General features: G+C 38.7%; 1 protein-coding gene across 15 annotated transcripts in view; it reads right to left on the bottom strand.

Moving 5' to 3' along the window:
- The window catches only part of SYNE1 (spectrin repeat containing nuclear envelope protein 1), a 292,023-nt gene that overhangs the window by 113,767 nt on the left and 160,626 nt on the right, over window positions 1–17,630 (bottom strand). For 14 of the 15 annotated variants that reach the window (XM_061378642.1, XM_061378641.1, XM_061378650.1 and 11 more), the window contains 12 exons: window positions 17,321–17,446; window positions 15,690–15,866; window positions 13,705–13,970; window positions 10,817–12,977; window positions 10,081–10,418; window positions 9,303–9,447; window positions 6,551–6,769; window positions 5,433–5,695; window positions 3,727–3,892; window positions 1,983–2,138; window positions 1,617–1,769; window positions 535–717 (listed from right to left, as the gene is read on the bottom strand). In XM_061378642.1, coding sequence (XP_061234626.1) covers window positions 535–717; window positions 1,617–1,769; window positions 1,983–2,138; window positions 3,727–3,892; window positions 5,433–5,695; window positions 6,551–6,769; window positions 9,303–9,447; window positions 10,081–10,418; window positions 10,817–12,977; window positions 13,705–13,970; window positions 15,690–15,866; window positions 17,321–17,446 — 4,353 coding nt within the window. Of the gene's footprint in view, window positions 1–534; window positions 718–1,616; window positions 1,770–1,982; window positions 2,139–3,726; window positions 3,893–5,432; window positions 5,696–6,550; window positions 6,770–9,302; window positions 9,448–10,080; window positions 10,419–10,816; window positions 12,978–13,540; window positions 13,681–13,704; window positions 13,971–15,689; window positions 15,867–17,320; window positions 17,447–17,630 lie in introns of those variants that run through there. The other variant, XM_061378652.1, reaches the window with a different exon arrangement.

Below are 17,630 nucleotides of genomic sequence, written 5' to 3'. Positions count from 1 at the left end.
CTTTGAACTGCAGTGGAAGCATCTTTAGGAATGCATTATCAGGGCCATTGTATCTAGGCTTTTCTATTGAATCTGTTGAATCTACAGATTATATCCACCCTCTGCAGATTGTGGCTAAATCAACAGAAGTTCTTAGTTTTGGTTTTGTTTTGATTTGGCTTGTTTGTTGTTTTGGTTTTTGGTTGTTTTGTTTGTTTGTTGTTTTTGTTTGCCTTTTTTTTTTTTTTATGCTGAAAATATAGGTAACAGCAATAAGACAGAGGCCCTGAAAAGTACAATGAGATTTTATTTCCTGGCATACTAATCTTTGTGAGAACTATAAACTTTTCAGGGCACCAGAGGAACCAGCCAGCAGATGATTCATCAGCAGAGGATGTTAAAACATCACAACAAAATTATTCCACCCTCCTGATCTGACCCATCTGTACCTCTCTTTGAGGAGTGATGCAAGCTCTGACTAACAATAGTCAGATGTACCAAGGAATGTCCCTTCTGGTTCTGAAAAGAAACAGAAGAAACAATTTGAGACCATACCTGACTGAGCTTGGCTGCTCTGTATTCAGCCTGCCGTATAGTCTGTTGGTGCAATGTCGTGAGTTTTGCTATCCTGTTCGCCAGCTGCTTAGCCAGCGGTGTGTTCTGTTCTGCAAAGTCCTGGACTGATGCATCTAATTCCAACAGCTTTATATTGCAGCTGTCCAACTCTTCACCAAGGATCTAGACAGGAAAACAAGAAAATCACTGATCTAGGAAGTGCTAGCTTGATTATTTCTAGTCAAACTCGCAACTTTCAGACCCTGTCCGAAGTTTTCACAGTTCCATTTTTATTCTGGCTGGAAACCAACAATCCTTGTCTAAGCAGGATGGCAGAACAGCAGGATGTCTGGTCATCTCCTAATTGTGTGCCATTAATCTTACTTCTTTGACTTCCTGGCTGAAATGGATAATAATTTTCCCTACCATAGCAAAAGGCTGAGTCACTTCACAACGGCATTAACCCTTTTTAGCCATCTCTTTGTGGTTTTTTTTTTTTTTTAAACGAGTAGCACACATTGCCATGACAAGGATTTTTTTTATTGGAAAGGGATTTAGTTTAGTTTTGTTGCTGTCTCAAAATATACCCTTACAAACTCAGAAATATGTAGTTATTCATTAATGCACGATAAAAACCTTGCATTTTCATTTGAAACCTACAAAAAGAACCAAGAGTACTTTTGTTATGCTTAACTGTGCCACTAATACTTTACCTCATTGTGTCAAATGATATGAGAAATTCCAGTACAGACTGGAATAACAAGCAGTCTGGGAGCCTCACAGACTTTCCCAGATTTCAGTAATACTCATTATTCAGAGGGAACAGCATAAATTTGTCTATCTGACTCATGTTTACTCTCAGCTACTTCTTCCAAGTTCTCTCACTCACTCAAGTGCCTGTAAAGGCTAATCTGCAAGGAATATAATCCAAAACCAAAATAATAAAAATCTCATCAGTCAACCTTTATTTCTATCTACTGTTCTGTTGAACTGCATTTCTGCACATACACAACTGTGCTGGGAAGTAAGTGTCCCAGTTCAGAAGAATTCATGGTACAACCAAATAAGGGAAGTGTTCTTACCTTTTGCTCGATTTTAGCTTGTGCTATATCATTTGTTTTCTTTTTCAGTTTGGAAAGAATGGCATTTAGTTCATTTGCTATCTCCTGAATTGTCTGACCAAACTCTTGATTCAATGTTTTGATCTGCTGAGTTTCTCTTTCTTTGGCTTCAATCTGTCAAAAAGAAGATTTAAATTCAGTAACCAGAAATCTCTCCTCCTAAAAGGAAGTTAACTGTCATTTAACTTACTTTAATTTAAAGGAAGAAGGTAATAAAACCATTTTATGTTGTTGTAGTGTAACCATACTTGGATCCTGTATTTCACTAAGTTATAAAGTCTGAAGAAGGGCTACAGATCTGTAATGTATTTATCTACTATGTTTTACCTGATCCTGTACATTTACAAGGGCCAGCCCAACTTCTGATAAATGAAGAGAGAGTTCAGAAGGCAAAATGGTATAAAGTCCCAAATACTTATTCTGTTGTTGTTCAGCCATTTTTTCAACAGCCTGACGATGAGTAGTTGCTTCAGCAAGGAGAGACTAATAACAGAAAAACAGTATTGTTAAGAGCAATGGGAAAAACATCTCTGTGTAAACTTAGCAAAGCCAGACGTTACACCCTGTTTGAAACAAAGCCAATTGCTTTCAATTTTTTAATTAGATCACTAGTAAGAATTTTATCTTGGGATTCCCTGGATTCTCACTTATGACTGACTGTCCAGTTCTCTGTTCCTGTGTGACCACAGGTATACTGAAAATGTCAAGTTTTCAGCACCTCCACTTAAATTAGTTTATTTTTGTTCAACATCTTCGTCAGTGACACGGACAGTGGGATTGAGTGTGCCCTCAGTGAGTTTGCCAATGACGCCAGGCTGTGTGGTTCAGTTCATACACTAGAGGGAAGGAACGCCATCCAGAGGGACCTTGACACGCTTGTAAGGTGGGCTGATGCCAACCTCATGAAGTTTAACTATGACAAGAGCAAGGTCCTACACTTGGGTTGAGCAATTGCAGGCACAGCTACGTGTTGGGTGGAGAAGAAATTCAGAGCAGCCCTGCGGAGAAGAACTTGGGGGTGCTGGTCAATGAGAAAATGAACATCAGCCAGCAGTGTGCGCTTGCAGCCCAGATAGCCAACTGCATCCTGGGCTGCATCAAAAGGAGTGTGACCAGCAGGTCAAAGGAGGTGATCCCGCCCCTCTACTTTGCTCTCATGAGACCTCACCTGGAGTACTGTGTACAATTCTGGTGTCCTCAACATAAAAAGGACATGGAGCTGTTGGAACAAGTCCAGAGGAGGGCCATGAGAATGATCAGGGGACTGGAGCACCTCCCACACGAAGATCGGCTGAGAAAGTTGGGACTGTTCATCCTGGAGAAGAGAAGGCTGCGTGGAGACCTCATAGCAGCCTTCCAGTATCTGAAGGGGGCATATAGGGATGCTGGGGATGGACTCTTCATTAGGGACTGTAGTGGTAGGACAAGGGGTAATGGGTTAAAACTTAAACAGGGGAAGTTTAGACCGGATATAAGGAGGAAATTATTTCCTGTTAGGGTGGTGAGGCACTGGAATAGGCTGCCCAAGGAGGTTGTGAATGCTCCATCCCTGGCAGTGTTCAAGGCCAGGTTGGACGAGGCCTTGAGTAATAAGTTTTAGAGCGAGGTGTCCCTGCCCATGGCAGGGGGGTTGGAGATTGATGATCTTAAGGTCCTTTCCAACCCTAACTATTCTATGATTCTATTATCTTAAGGTCCTTTCCAAACCTAGCTATTCTATGATTCTAGGATTTTGCTGCTTCCCTCCCTGACCCAAACTGCTGAGACAGAGTGTGAATAGGCAGAATGTGACATTTCCATAGTTCCCCCCTATTTTAAATGAGAGGAGGAAAATTACTAAAAAACCTGCTAGTATGTAAAATTGCACAAATGCAAATACTTAAATGTATCTTAAATATCTTTACAATAAAATATTACAGCCCATCAGCCATTTTATGGATTTGTCTAGTAGCTTATTCAAAAACCAGTGAATATCATCTAATTTGAATTGTTGTGGTTTTGAACTGATTAACATTCACAAGCAGATTACAAGATGAATACTGTAATTTAAAAATTAATAAACTTGAAATACCTGCAACTCCTGAAGTTGAGTGTCCACTTCTACATCAGGGCTTAATAAATATTCTTTTGTTTCCTGGATCCAAGACTTCACAATATTAATCTCTGCTTCAACCTCCTCACGCTCCTTCAGCTCCTGTTTCACCATCTTCACACCTTTTTTCACTTTCTGTTGCATACTTCGGAAAGAAACAAAAACTATTTGTGAAGAATTAAGCAATGTCAAAAAACACTGCTTTGTCAAAACATACTGAATAATAGAGATAATAATTACTATCAAAAGTAATAGAAAGTGTTGCAACAGACTACTAAAGCAGCACGCTTAAGTTCCTCATGCTCATTCTTCAATTCATGCTTTTTAATTACGGCTTCATGTAGTTTGACATCAAGCGCACAATTCTTTTGAAGAAATCCAAATTTTTACAACCTACATCTAAGCTCCCCACTACAGACCGCCCTTATTGTCAGTGGAGGAAGCAAGCAAGTCTAGGCCATGATTTAGGATGATTCATCATCATTCTAAAAGCAGCTTTTAAAATAAATCAGGAAATCTGCATTTTATATCTGTCTATTTCTCCACTAATTAGAGAGGGATAATTAATCTGTCCAGATTTGGATATCTACAATCTAAACCAGCATGAGATGAATTCCACTCCTATTGATGGGATTTGTGTTGGCAAAATACCTGAGATAAGGCATGGATCAAACACATTTTAGGTCCAGGGACCTATCTCCATGCTTCCACTAAAGCAGAATTTCCGTACTTCCGTCAAGAACTTGGATCTCCAGTAAAAAACAGAATCTTTTTTCATGACAGCTCTGTGAAAGATCTACAGGACTACTTGTAACTTTTAAGTACATGACATGGATCTTACTACAATGTTCCCATATTTGATTTGTGTTTATATAACCTTCCATAGCCAAATCATGGCTTATTTACATGAGCATGAGATCATCACAAACCTTATTTCTTAGAATCCAACTCTAAGGGAAGTCCAGAATTACAGAAGTGCTAATATCTACATGTTTTCTACAGAGCAATTGGTTATGCATGCACAATGAACTTTGTATAGGCTAGGTGCAGGATTTACACTTTTTTAATTCTCTATCTCTTTTCCCACCAAGGAGACACAGTTAACGGCATCTTAGTGCACTTATGAGGTGGATATGAGTGCTGAAAGCTTGCCATAAAATTTCCTCATTTTACATGGCAAAGTAACATTTTAGATTTAGATAAACACGTATATAACCACAAAGCAAAATGCTAAGATATGTTTCATTTGCACATGCACCAAATTCCACTGTAAATTTCACATAGGGTACCTACTTTTGGTACCTAAGTGCTTCCAACAGGGGAAACAAAACGGTAAACTAATCTAAACTTAGGATACAAAAAAAATAAAAGGTTACTGCAATTGAAGTGTTTAAAATCAGTTATAATTGCAATGTAGTTTATACAACTTTTACATAAGTTACTATTATTATGCAAGGGAAGAAGTATGTGTTCTAAAACACATATCCTCCTAACTGAAATTAAAAATAATGGTAAAAACATATTTCAAAATTAACAATAATTTCAAGTTAAATTGGTACTTAATTATAAAAACAAATATTTCTTTTAAGCATGGACATTATTAATAACAAAAATGATAGCTGAACTCTTATTAACGAATTGTAAGGTGCCATTTTTCTAGTGAATCTTTTAAAATGTTGTCTTACTTGTGACACCGATCTTGCATTGCTTTGATTTCTTGCATGACTGGTAGTTCCTCTTGAGACGGAGGCTTTATTTCCACATCCTGAAGCATGCTGACAGCATGCTGTTTGAGCAGGCCCAAAGATGACAGCTGGCGCTCCACCTCCAGAAGGAAACTGCTGTGGTAATCCAAGAGTTCCAGGAGTTCTGTCTTGGATGCCTTCTCTACTGAGCTTTCTGGTAAGCGACCTTGTAGCTCATCTATTGCTATGGTGGCTTTCTGAATCTATGTAAAGGAAAGTAGTCTTGGCAATAATGAAAATAAGCTAGTACAACTGCTACCAAGAGGAGCTAAATCCAGTGCAACTGATACCAAGAGGAGCTAAATCCAGTGCAGACCATTTAGATGCTGTAAAACAGTTGTGGTATAGGGTGTGTGCAACAGACTCTATTCCAGATATCAATCTATACTCTAATGGGCTAGATCTAGCTAACTAGCGGTAGGTCTTCACAGTGGACTAGGACTTCGTAAGGGACTTTTTCCCAAGTGATGAATGGTTGCTTGTATTTTTTAGTATTTAGTATCTTTATTGCCATAGGACCTAGCTCTACCCCAAGGTACACCCATATTTGGCATATGTGATACATTTAACAAAACTATTACCCTCATTCCTGGAGAACCTGAAGCCTGAGCATAAAATAATGGACAACAGCAGATAAAAGAGACAGGTAGGATATAAAGAAAGAGACACGTGATCAGTGAGCAATGACAGGCAATGATAACAATGCATAAATTTAGAAATAGCAACTTTATACTGTTCAGGAAAAAAAAAAGAGGTTGAATTAAACTAGAACAGATCATCTGCGGAAGGGAAATACAGAGGATAAGATTCTGAAGAGCCACCAGAAACCAAAATAACTCTGTATTTACTATACATGTATGCATATAGAAGAAAAGTGCAAACCTTGGAGGCCTTGGAGGCGGTGATTCTAAGCCTAGGTCTTCCATAGTTCTTTTTAGTATGACTTGAGAAAAATTACTGCTATTCCTGCTATCAGCTTTTGTTACCAGAGGATGATTAATAAGGCAAAAAACCTTAGTACAGTTAACAAATAAGGATATACCAAGACCAGAAGTTACCTTATCATTAAAATCCTTCCATTCCTGCACTGCATCTTCCAAAATTTTCTCTTGCTCTTGGGCTACATTCCGGAGCCGTGTCCAGCGCTGCCAAACTGTTGTCATGGATCTACTTATAGTTGCTTTACTGGCATCATTGCTAACTTTTTCCAGCTGTGAAGTCTTTTCTTCTAGGGCTGTGATCTTCTCATGGAAAGAATTCACTACAGACACAAGATTCTGAAAAAGCAAAAAACAGTTTTCCACTTTTACAACACAACTCATAACTATTCAACACACTTGCAGGCAGATGAGCTACTTCCATTCACTGAAGACAAAGAAGATGTACCCTATGCTGAGTGAGATACAGTTAGGTCTCACTTAATTTTTCATAAAATACCTCACCACATTTTATTTTTCATGTGTGATATATTCATGTGTCTCACTTTATTTTTCATGTGCGATGTATTATTTACAATTACTTAAGGGACTTGGTCCAAAATGTAAGTCTCTGGAAGCAGCAGAAATCTGGTGTAATCAGATTTTTTCTTTCTTCCTTTGCTAGCCTCTCAAAAGGGATGGATAGTATTCAGGACCCTTCTCATCGCAAAGAAAGACTTTACTGTAAGAGTCTAAAAAATGAAAGAAGCAATTCAGGGGTTTAAGCACACATTTATGTCATATTTATATCTAATGACATTTTAGAGGTCCAAGGGTATCTGGATATTCTTATGAAGCTGGCAAACACGACTTTACTGTTGGGGAAGATTCCAGCCTTCAGAGACAGAGCTGGAAACCAGAAGGACATATACAGTATCACTAACTGTCTATATTAAGGCAACTCATTAATGCCCTAAATACTAGAGGATAAAGTAATTCCTTTAAGTCACATTTTTAATTTTAGACTAAACAAGAGTTAATATTAAACCTGAACCCTTCCTGTCCTAGTAAAACTATTACATGTTATCCAAAGTTGTCCTGGGTTCAGCAGTAGCAGTCATTTTTCTCCTTCTTGGTAGCTGGTGCAGTGCTGTGTTTTGACTTTCCACCTGGGAACAGAGCTGATAACGATGATATTTTGGTCTGGCAAAAGACTTCGTGAGGCTCAAGCTCTGCCAGGAAGGAGGTGAAGCCGGGAGGAAGCAGAGACAGGACACCTGACCCAAACTGACCAAAGAGGTATTCCATACCACAATATGTCATGCCCAGGATGTAACTGGGGTTACCCAGAAGGGCTAGAGGACTGCAGGGTTGGAGGAGGTATCGGTTGGTACTTGGTTGGGCTGGGGGGGTTGGAGGGGTGGGGCGAGTTATCCGTAGGCTGGTGATGAGGTGTATTCTCTTCCCTTGTTACTTCCTTTATCATTATTATTATTGGTGGTAGCAGTAGTGATTTGTGTTATACCTTAGTTACTAAACTGTTCTTATCTCAACCCGTGGGAGTTGCATTCTTTTTGATTCTCCTCTCTGTCCCTCCAGGAGTAGGGAGAGGGCAAGATGGGGGGGGGAGTGAGTGAAAAAGCTGTCTGGCTGGGTTTAAACCACGACAAAAGTAGGTGGACATTTCTATTGGTCTGAATTTCTCTAGGGTACACAATTTTGGGGCTTATGTACCCAAGGCTTTCACAAACCTTTTAGATCCTTCCAGTTCTCTACAGTCATAGGCACATAGACAGATATTAAGCTGAAAAGTGATTAAAAATATCTGTCTTGGTCACCCCACAAATAAAATGTGTGTCCTGCATAACACAAACCACCCATTGGTGTTTTATGACACAGTTATGTGCTATGACATTCTCTATTAGTGGGTGAACAATCCAACGCTTGGTGAATTCTGCTTCACAATGTCAGCAAGAGCTGACATCGAAGGATTAAAAAGCGACATCGTGAGACAGGTTAGTTTTACTCTACTGATGATGTGCTGTTACAATAGTAATCCTGCTCAGTACAAAAGGAACCACAGGTTCAGACACCTGGTGTGTGTGCAGCTTATGACTGCACGCCTCCAAGTCAGAATCCCGCCTAGATGCCTGATATTGTGCTGTTGCATCATAGGTCGCTCAAGACTGTCCCAGGAGATGAGTCTTGTTCAGAATGTGTGGGTTAAAGCCCTTCCTGAATCTTCGTTAGCAAAGACAGGCCTTCCTCATAAGAGAAGGAAAACTCCTATCTTCAAACGCGGGCAGATGGAGCTCGTCTAGCCCTGTAAGGTTTTCCATCAAAGAGAAGGACACTCTTACAAAACCTACAACCTGTGGACTTTGCTGTCACCGTTCTAGCTAACTAGGCCATGCCGGTTAAACCGCAGGTTTAAAGGGTGGGGCTAGTTCTGTGCAAGCTGTGCTTCACCTAAAAAATCTACTGTGGAGGCTGGTAGGGCTCACTCTCAGTCGTCTGTATGGACAGGTGAGGGTCAAAACTGTAGGTGACAAGGTGCATGGGAAGCTGCAGATCCAACCTTGCATGCGGGCAGACCAGCGCACGGGTAGCGCAAGATTGCGCAGGAGCTAACAGTCCTGGTCGGACACTTCCTGATTGCCTAAGCACCCTTTTTATCAACCAGATTTGCATATCCCACATGCCCTTGGTCATTGTGCTTGTAGTAAGCATGGTTAAAGCCCTTCCCAAATCTTCGTTTGCAAAGCCAAGCCATCAATGTGCTATGAGAAAAGATCTAAAACCTCAAATTAAGGTTGCCACAGGTAGGGACCCACATAACATACATGTATTTTCATGGAAGAAAAAGCTTTTCATGTACTTTTCAGTACCTTACCTTATGCGTTAGCAATTTCTCTTCTGCTTCATAAGATGAAGCAGCTTTAGCTACTGAGAATTCAGATAATTTTTTCTCAGCCTCATTCATCACTTCAATAACCTTCTGTCTTGCTGTCTGGTACTCCTGCCACTCAGAAGTACACCTTAAACAAATATAGTTCCAGAGAGAACAATTAAATGCAACATAAAACTATCTGAAAAAATCAGCAATATTATTGCAGCTAGTTTTTGCTGTTACACAGTACCTTCTAAGAGAAAAGAAAAATTATTGAGAAAGAGCATACACAGAAGCATATGCTCCTGATTTTCAGCTGTGCCTTACAGACACAGTCGTGCATTTAAGAGTCCTTGTTTAAACTTTCCTCAGTGACTTTGCCCAGGTTGCACTTTAAACCCACCCAAATTTTTGGAATCCAGAACACTCAAGACTAATAAGTAACAGTTATGCTGGTTAAAAAGCTATTTCCATTTACTTCAAAATGTCTATTTTATTTTTTATTGTGTAGTTCTTGTGCCAGGTGGAATAAGGGACAGTTATGCCCCACTATTTTCCTCAGTACTGTTCCAAACTTTACATAAATTTTATCATAGCTTCCTCAGGACTACATATCTAATCAGTCAGTGGCAGAGGAGAAAACAGAATCCAAGAGCTCTGAATCCTAATATCCACTTCTCTCATTAGCAGCACAAACATTTTACATAAATTAATGTTGGGATTTTTTTTTTAGCACTAACAAGGTGATAAAATGAAAGAAAACTTTAGAAGATTAATATACCTTTGCAACTGCTCTTGCTGGGTTTTGGCTTCTTGTTTTGTCCCTTTGGCCTTTTCTTCCAATGCAGCCACATTCTGCATTAACTGCTCTCTTGCTGTGGCTTGGATAAAGGGCTTTATCTCAGACACAAGGTTCTGTAACTCCTTCAAATGATTACTGAACTGACTTTCTGTGCTGAAAAATTCAATGTGGCTCTTTAGGTTCTCCTCAGAGTTCTCAACATCAAGACCATTCCTTGCTAAATGCAGAAATTCCTGAGCATCTTCAAGCCAGTCATTTGCTATCTGCATCACTTGGTAGTATCTTTCGCAGAGGCTATGTAATTTACTCAAGGTAGCCTGAAATAAAAGGAAAAATTATACAGAGGGTTACAGACACAAAACAGCAACAAAAATGGCCTCTGCTGTGAGTCTGTATTTTTACTATGCTTGCTTTCTTTTCCCTTCACTATATGCAACATACAGGTCCAGAAAGACTACATGGAAGTAGCTTTTGTGTGAGTTTGCACTTCTACGTGCAGATATAAATGCATATTAAGGAAGCCTTCCCCAATGGACACCTCCACCCCCACCCCAAGCCATCCATGTCAATAGGCCACAACCTAAGTCACTAAAAAAACCTCAAACAACTGGATTATTAAAATAAATCTTTTCATTATTATTACAAACATCAAGCCACAGAGCCATCTTTTCCAGTTTCATGAGTGAGAAACTAATGACAAGACGGGTAAACTAACCTGTCTTGTGTGTATAGCTTCTTGAACTTCACTGTCTAGTTCTGTCAGCTCAGCAAGAGCATCTTCTAGGTCAGCAGGTATCAGCTCCTTTGCTATTGTATATCTCTCTTTCTCCTTATTGCTTAGTGCATTCATTATTCTCAAGCTTGACTGCACTTCTTCCTGATGTATCTGAACCTTTCTGATTTCTTCTTGGATGTTTTGCAGTTTGAGGTCCAAACTCAGTGTTCCATTAAGTTCTGTTTTCACCCATCTCAACCAGTCAAGTGAGCGACAGATTTCTGTCTGGAAGTCTATGCTTTGCACAAGTCTGTTCTCGCATTCCATCACAGTATCATCAATGGCAGCATGCAAAGACTTCAGTTTCTCTTGCCAAGACTGCACTTGTTGGTTTGCTGTCTCACATGCAGATGAGTCAAACTGAGGCGAAATTGCTTCTAGATGTTCAGTTATTCGTTTCAGAAGACTCCCTGAGTCTTGCAAGCTGCCCACCAAAGAATGGTATATTTTCAACTTTTCTTCTATTGGGAGTGTTTCTTCATTTACTTTAATCTGTTCTTTCTTCACTGCCTCTAGTTGTGCCTCAAATTGCATGCACATTTTCTCATGCTCCTGGCATGCTTCAACTGTGTCTTCCAACATACTGATTTTCTGTTCTATCTGCCTCTTCAACTTGTGATACAGTGTGGCAAGTTTTAACATGTCATCTGGTTGCCATGGCTGGCCAGTGCTTCTAAAGGCTTCCTTCTTCTGGTTTAGTTCATCCACTGCTGCACCAAGGCTCACCACTTCACCTAAGAGACCTCTGTAGGCCTGCTGTAATGACACAGCTTCTTTGACTAAAACAGCAGCTGGAGCTTTGTCCATGTTAATAAACTGATCTTCTAGTTCAGTCAGAGCTTTACTTGTCAACTCAATCAAAGAAGCATACTCTTTTCTAGCATAAATTGCTTCCTGAACTTTATACAATTTTTCTTTTGCCAGAGCAGTGACAGCATTAAATTGCTGAGGGAGAATGTTAAGTTTCTCATCTAGATAAGAACGATCTACTTCATTAAGTGACAGTAGGATTTCTTGGCCATCTCTTTGTAGTGCAAGTAACAGATTTTCATATTCTGGAGATTGTTCAAGAATCTGTTGATATTTTGCCAACTGGCTGCATAGTTCAGAGTTAGAATTCATTACATTGACTTCTGCGAATGTGACAATATCAGCTTGTTTTAGCCAGTGGCAAGCTTTATCCAAGTCTTCTTTGAAGTATTTCCTTGAAACCATATTTTTCTCCAATTCTAACAATCTCTGGTTACACTTCTGTAAAACAGCATCATACACATTCTGTAGCTCTTGTAGTTTACCTAACACTTCACTCTTCTCTTGTTTTGTTGTTTCTTTCATTAAATCCCTTCCTTGAGCCCACAACACTGTGACTTCATTTTGATAGGCCTTTAGGTTAGCCTGGATATTCTTACAAGTCCTGATCTGCTTGTTCACATCTTCTGGCAACAGACAAATGTGTTCCAGAAATGTTACCTTCTTCTCATGCTGGTGAATTTGGTTTGTAGCCTGAAAGACTGCCATGAGAAACTGGGTCTTTTCAGACAGTGCTTTATTCAGGTGCTTTCTTCTCTGCCCAACCAGATTGCTGAGACAAGCTACGTGGTGCTGTGCATCAGAAAGTGCTTTCTGCAGCTCCTGCCTTTCATTGAGCCCTAGGTTGGTCATCACCCTGTCAGCATCCTTCACAAGTGTCTTCAGAACAAGTTGCTTGGCTTCAAGTTCACTGCAAATTGTAAGATGCTCCATGAGAAGACTCTGAGCCAAATCTGGGGGTGGACTCTGTTTAAGAGCCTCTGAGATACTAGGCTGTTGCTCCTCTGCCCATTCCATTAGTTCCTGAAATTTGGAATGCACCAAACTGAGCTCTTCTAAGGTTGAAACAGAAACTTGAATTTTCCTTTTGACAAGGTCCTCTAGCTGAGTCCAGCGTTGCTCAAAATGACCAAATTGCTCCTTTACTAATTCTTTGTCATCAAGATTCAGATGTTCTATCATCTTCTGTTTCTGATCTTTCAACTCTTCCAAAGCAAATCTTCTTTCCTGTAGTGCCAGTGCCAGTTTTTGCAAAGCTTCAAGGTGCACGTTTGTACTTTCAGCATCAGATCTATTATCAAAATGGACAGGACAGAAATGAATTATTAGATCCTATCTCAGGACAGACTTTTAAAAGCAGTCAGGATGAATTATAAGCCCACTATAAAATGAAATCAATATAATTTAAATACCTACAGTTTTCAGATTCCTTTGAAGGTACAAGCCCTGAATATGCATTAAATAGTTTGACATTTTTTATTCCTATCTCTTTCATCTGAAACATGGTCATCAGGCTGACCATACAAATTAACATGAATACTACAGAGCGTTCTGGTTATATTGCACATATGAACAACAGCAAGTAGTGAGATTGTTCCACAACAATGATAGCACCAGTAATACACTCACAACTTTACACACAGATGGTGTGTTTATGCTACACACAGCAGCTGCAGCCATTTAGCAGCAGCAGCAACTAAGCATTAATATTACAGCCTAATAGATAAAATACAGTATCACATTGAAAAACACATACAAAATGCAATAAACAAATTAAGAGTTCAAACAAAATAGTCAAAATTCTTGAAATATCAGAAAATGTTATAGTCTGAGACAGGATCAGTCAGTACTTGCCTTGAAGACAAACACTGAAGATATGGCTTCTCAAACTCCCTTTATTTCAATACAAGTAATTGTCCTATCATTAATATGTGAGGCTTGCTTTTAATTAAGCATGGAAAAGGGGATTTCAGCATCTATGCGCTAAGTCAGCTTTGCGAGTGCTACTCCTTTTTTACCTAGCCAGGTTGTCCCACTCTTTTGTAAGCTTTTCCATGAAAACTTCAACTATGTTCATGCGATCATGGTAATCCCCTGTCCTCTGCAGATCCTCCTCCCTCTGTACGAGCAAACTATGTGCCTGAAGGCAGAGGTCCAGCCACTGATTGCTCAGTTCTCCTATTTCTTTGTGTTCAGGAGATTCTTGTCCTTGTGTTAGTCTGTTCATCTTCTCAGTCACAGAGCTAAGCGCTGACTGCTTTGACTGCAACTTCTGTCTGAATTCCTGAGAAAAATACAAATAAAAAACAATATGGTGACAGATATTCAAAGCTATAAGAGGGAATTGAAATAAAAAGTCTGAAACAAATTGTACAAGGACTAATTAAGGTAACTGCTGCGCAGATATAACCGGGAGATGTGCCTTCTCCCCATCTTCTCAGGTGATGACAGGTTGGTTACAGACAAGAAAGCAAACCAGAGCAGTTTTCAAGTGTCAGTGATAAGCAGAAAACACAATTGAGTCCCATCTTGCTGTCCAGGCTTCCAGACTGGCACAGCACCCACCTTACACACTAAAACATTCAAGGTAGTCTGGATCTCCTGAGAATTCATTTTATCAGCAGTTTCTAGTTCATTTTCTTCCTTTTCCATTTGAGTCCATTAGGAAGCACAGTCCTTGAGTCAGTGAGCTCCCACACATCCATACTTTGTATTGTTCCTACTTCTATAATAGCAACCACTATCGCTGTTATTAATGAAACAAAGCCTGTGATGATCTAGGTATGACTGCTATTTGAGTTAATAAATTCCAGTACAAGTCTATCTGCATACACATTTTTTACTGAATAAGAAGTCACAGAGAACCCTAGAGAAAGAAAATACAATATCCTGACAACTAATGAAGCTAATGAAATATTTTTCAGTCCTATCTAGGGTAAATACAACATTTTTTCCCAAATTCTAGTTCCAATAACTAATTAAACAACCATACCCAGCTCCAGAACTTTGCTGGGATGATACAATTTACACTGAAGGCTGGCAGGGGTTCTGAAGGAGAGATGCTACTACCCAGCTCTGCCTCATTCCTCTTTGTGACTGCTTCCTTTCCCAGGACAAAAATACACTCTGCCATATTTGACAGTACAGCAGGTGCCTGTCTTTCATAATAATCCACAGTTCCTGACTGAAATAGCAAAGAAATAGAGACTTCTGCTTCCTCCTGGACTCTAATGATTGCTAGTGTAACAGTTTTCAGTCCACATTGCGCTGAGGTATCTTCAAGAGCTATGGCTTTGCTTGTTCATACACTTGTGCAGAACAGACATGAAACAAAGTGCTGTTTACTCTTCACCTAACTCCTTGCATGTCAGAAAAAGAATGCAAGCAAACTGTAGATCAAAAATGCAAAACCTAAGCATTTCATCATTAATAAAAAAATAATCTACTTTCCTGTGTCTTCTTACTTTACTGATGTTTGTGATACATACAGAATGGCCATTAAAATTCTCTCTTCTGTAATTAATGAGTGAAGATCTGAAGGCAACTGTCACATTATTTAGGGTAAATTAAATTGGGTTTCTGTCATACCAATTCTCCAGTAGTTTTCAGAGTCCAGAAACATTGAATAGCTTCCTCAACTAATTCTGAAATAAATCTAAATAATTTAGAATTATTGAAAACAAAGAATTAAGCAAGCATGAGCTGCAGAACTTATCTTCAGGTCCACTGTGATCAGTAATTAGCTTATTAAAAGTGAAGACAGAACACTACGCAGAAAATTGCATACTGTCAAAAAGAGAGACAAAGCCAGAAAAATATTAGCGTTTTGCTTTCTGTGTCACCTTGTAATATCAATAAGGAAACACTATTTTCTCTGACTTCTCTGCTCTTGCTTAGAACATACAAGCAATTGTATGCAGTAAGTTCATTTTTGATGATTTTTATCAGCTGCAGGATGAACTTATGTTCCTTATGTTCTGTTCTTAACCTAAGGCATCCTTACCTTAACCTGGAGTACCATATTCTGGGCAATGTTTAGCTCCAACTCTGCCCGTCTCCTTTTCAAATTCTGTAGTTGCTGGTCTGCATCCTGGAAATATATCCAGAGCTCAGCCTTCATTTGTTTGATCTCCTCCCAGCCTTGAGCCAAATACTGTGAGTGCATTATCTGTTGCTCAATCTAGAAGAACAGAAATGGAGTAGGAATGTTTTAAGGCATCTATTTTTGGAGAATGAATGATGAATACCATTCCTCCTCAAAGCACAACGCTGTACTAAATCAGATTTCTGCTCTAGATTCTGAAAGGGCTAATATGACCTACAAATAGAGTCTTAAACTTCAAAGTCATAAAAATCAGACCTATCAAAAGGAAAGTTTTTGGGGAAAAAAAGAAACATCATTTACCATAGAGATCAGCCAGTATATTTCGAAGTGTCCTCAGCCTTCTGTTAAAGCTTAAATTAGTTGTACAATTTAGTCTATTGTATGCCAAGAATATTGCTGGACTGTAAACTACATGCCTTTACAATGACCAAATAAAAGCTTAAACTAAACACTTTCATGTAACTTGCTCACCCCAGTTATTTTTCCTATATGCGTTTTGTAAAATGCCAATAAGAATGCTTACCAGATCTGAGACCATCAACCACCTTAAACCAACAGTCACACAGATTCTTTTGCACCAAATACAGCAGTAGGGTACCTTTAAGGTTTAGACACTGAATCAGCTTAATATATCTCAGCACTGTACTGCCTGTGATTTCATAAAAATGTTTCACTTCTTCCTATATAAAAGGAGAATCTTACTCTGATGTTTCAGATGATTTTTCACTATTCAGTATTTGGATAGCCACTGTTTATGGATTACTTGAATTTGTAAAATTTAGTTCTCTGGTATGGAATACTATTATATGTATTAGATTTTTACTCTCGGTAGAAGTAGTTTCAAAAGTTTGGTTGTGTTTGTATATGTAACTAACATTTTCACGTTCACAACAACAGGAACGTTCATAGTATTTCTTTTTCTAATAACATGTTTATAGTTTTATTGTAACATGAAGTACTAAGCTACTTGAAAACTTAACATTTAGGTATGCTTCATAAATTAATATGCTGAAATAGATGCACTCCAATTTATTAATTGAACCACTAGTTTTTTTTTTATTATGGTTACAATTAATATACTCCTATGTCCTAATAACAACATCAGTCTAGTATTGAATAAATAATAACAGTAAAATATGTCTAAGCTTTAATAAAATACAGAGGGAAATAGACTGAACTGTGTTTCATGAAAACAAATAACTCACATCAGGTTTTCTTCCACAGAAAGTTATTTGTATGGCTTTAGACAAACATCTTGTAACATTGCCTAAGTAACTTTAGCAACTTTTGTTGTGTGTCTTTGTATTACTACCTGGATGGCAACCTTTGGATTCAATTAAAAAAAATTAAAAAAAAAATTAAAATTATAAAAGCAGAAAGCAAACCATTTTGAAAGGAAGTACTTAAGATGATATTAAGATGACATTTCTTCACACCATTACCCAATATGACCTTCTTAAAAGAGGATAGATCAAGGTAGTTAAAGCTCTGAACAGGATTAAAAGTGGGTTGTTGCGGTTATCTTGTACCATTTGTTTTGTTTGTTGAATATCTGTTGCTGTACTCTTCACTGTGGCATCTGACAGATCACACATCGAACACAGAAGATCCAAGTATGTATTGGCTTGCTCCTGCAGAGCCCGAAAATGTTTTACCTGAGGGAAGACAATCCTCAAATAAACTCTGAGACTGTGGAAATACTACTTTATTAAAATCACACATTTTATCATTTTTACTTTAGCTTATTATTTCCAAAAGATGAAATGCAGGCATACATTATTAGGTATGGCTGCTCTGTCAGAATTACGGACAAGAGCAACTCTTAAAAACTTGATTATC

The sequence above is a fragment of the Neopsephotus bourkii genome, unplaced genomic scaffold (genome assembly GCF_033783945.1).
Source record: "Neopsephotus bourkii isolate Nb327-2 ecotype Australia unplaced genomic scaffold, CSIRO-AGI_Nbou_v1 NB_1767, whole genome shotgun sequence".
NCBI lineage: Eukaryota > Metazoa > Chordata > Aves > Psittaciformes > Psittacidae > Neopsephotus > Neopsephotus bourkii.
Note: the sequence above shows the minus strand (reverse complement) of the source record. Positions and strands in the feature narration are given on the sequence as shown.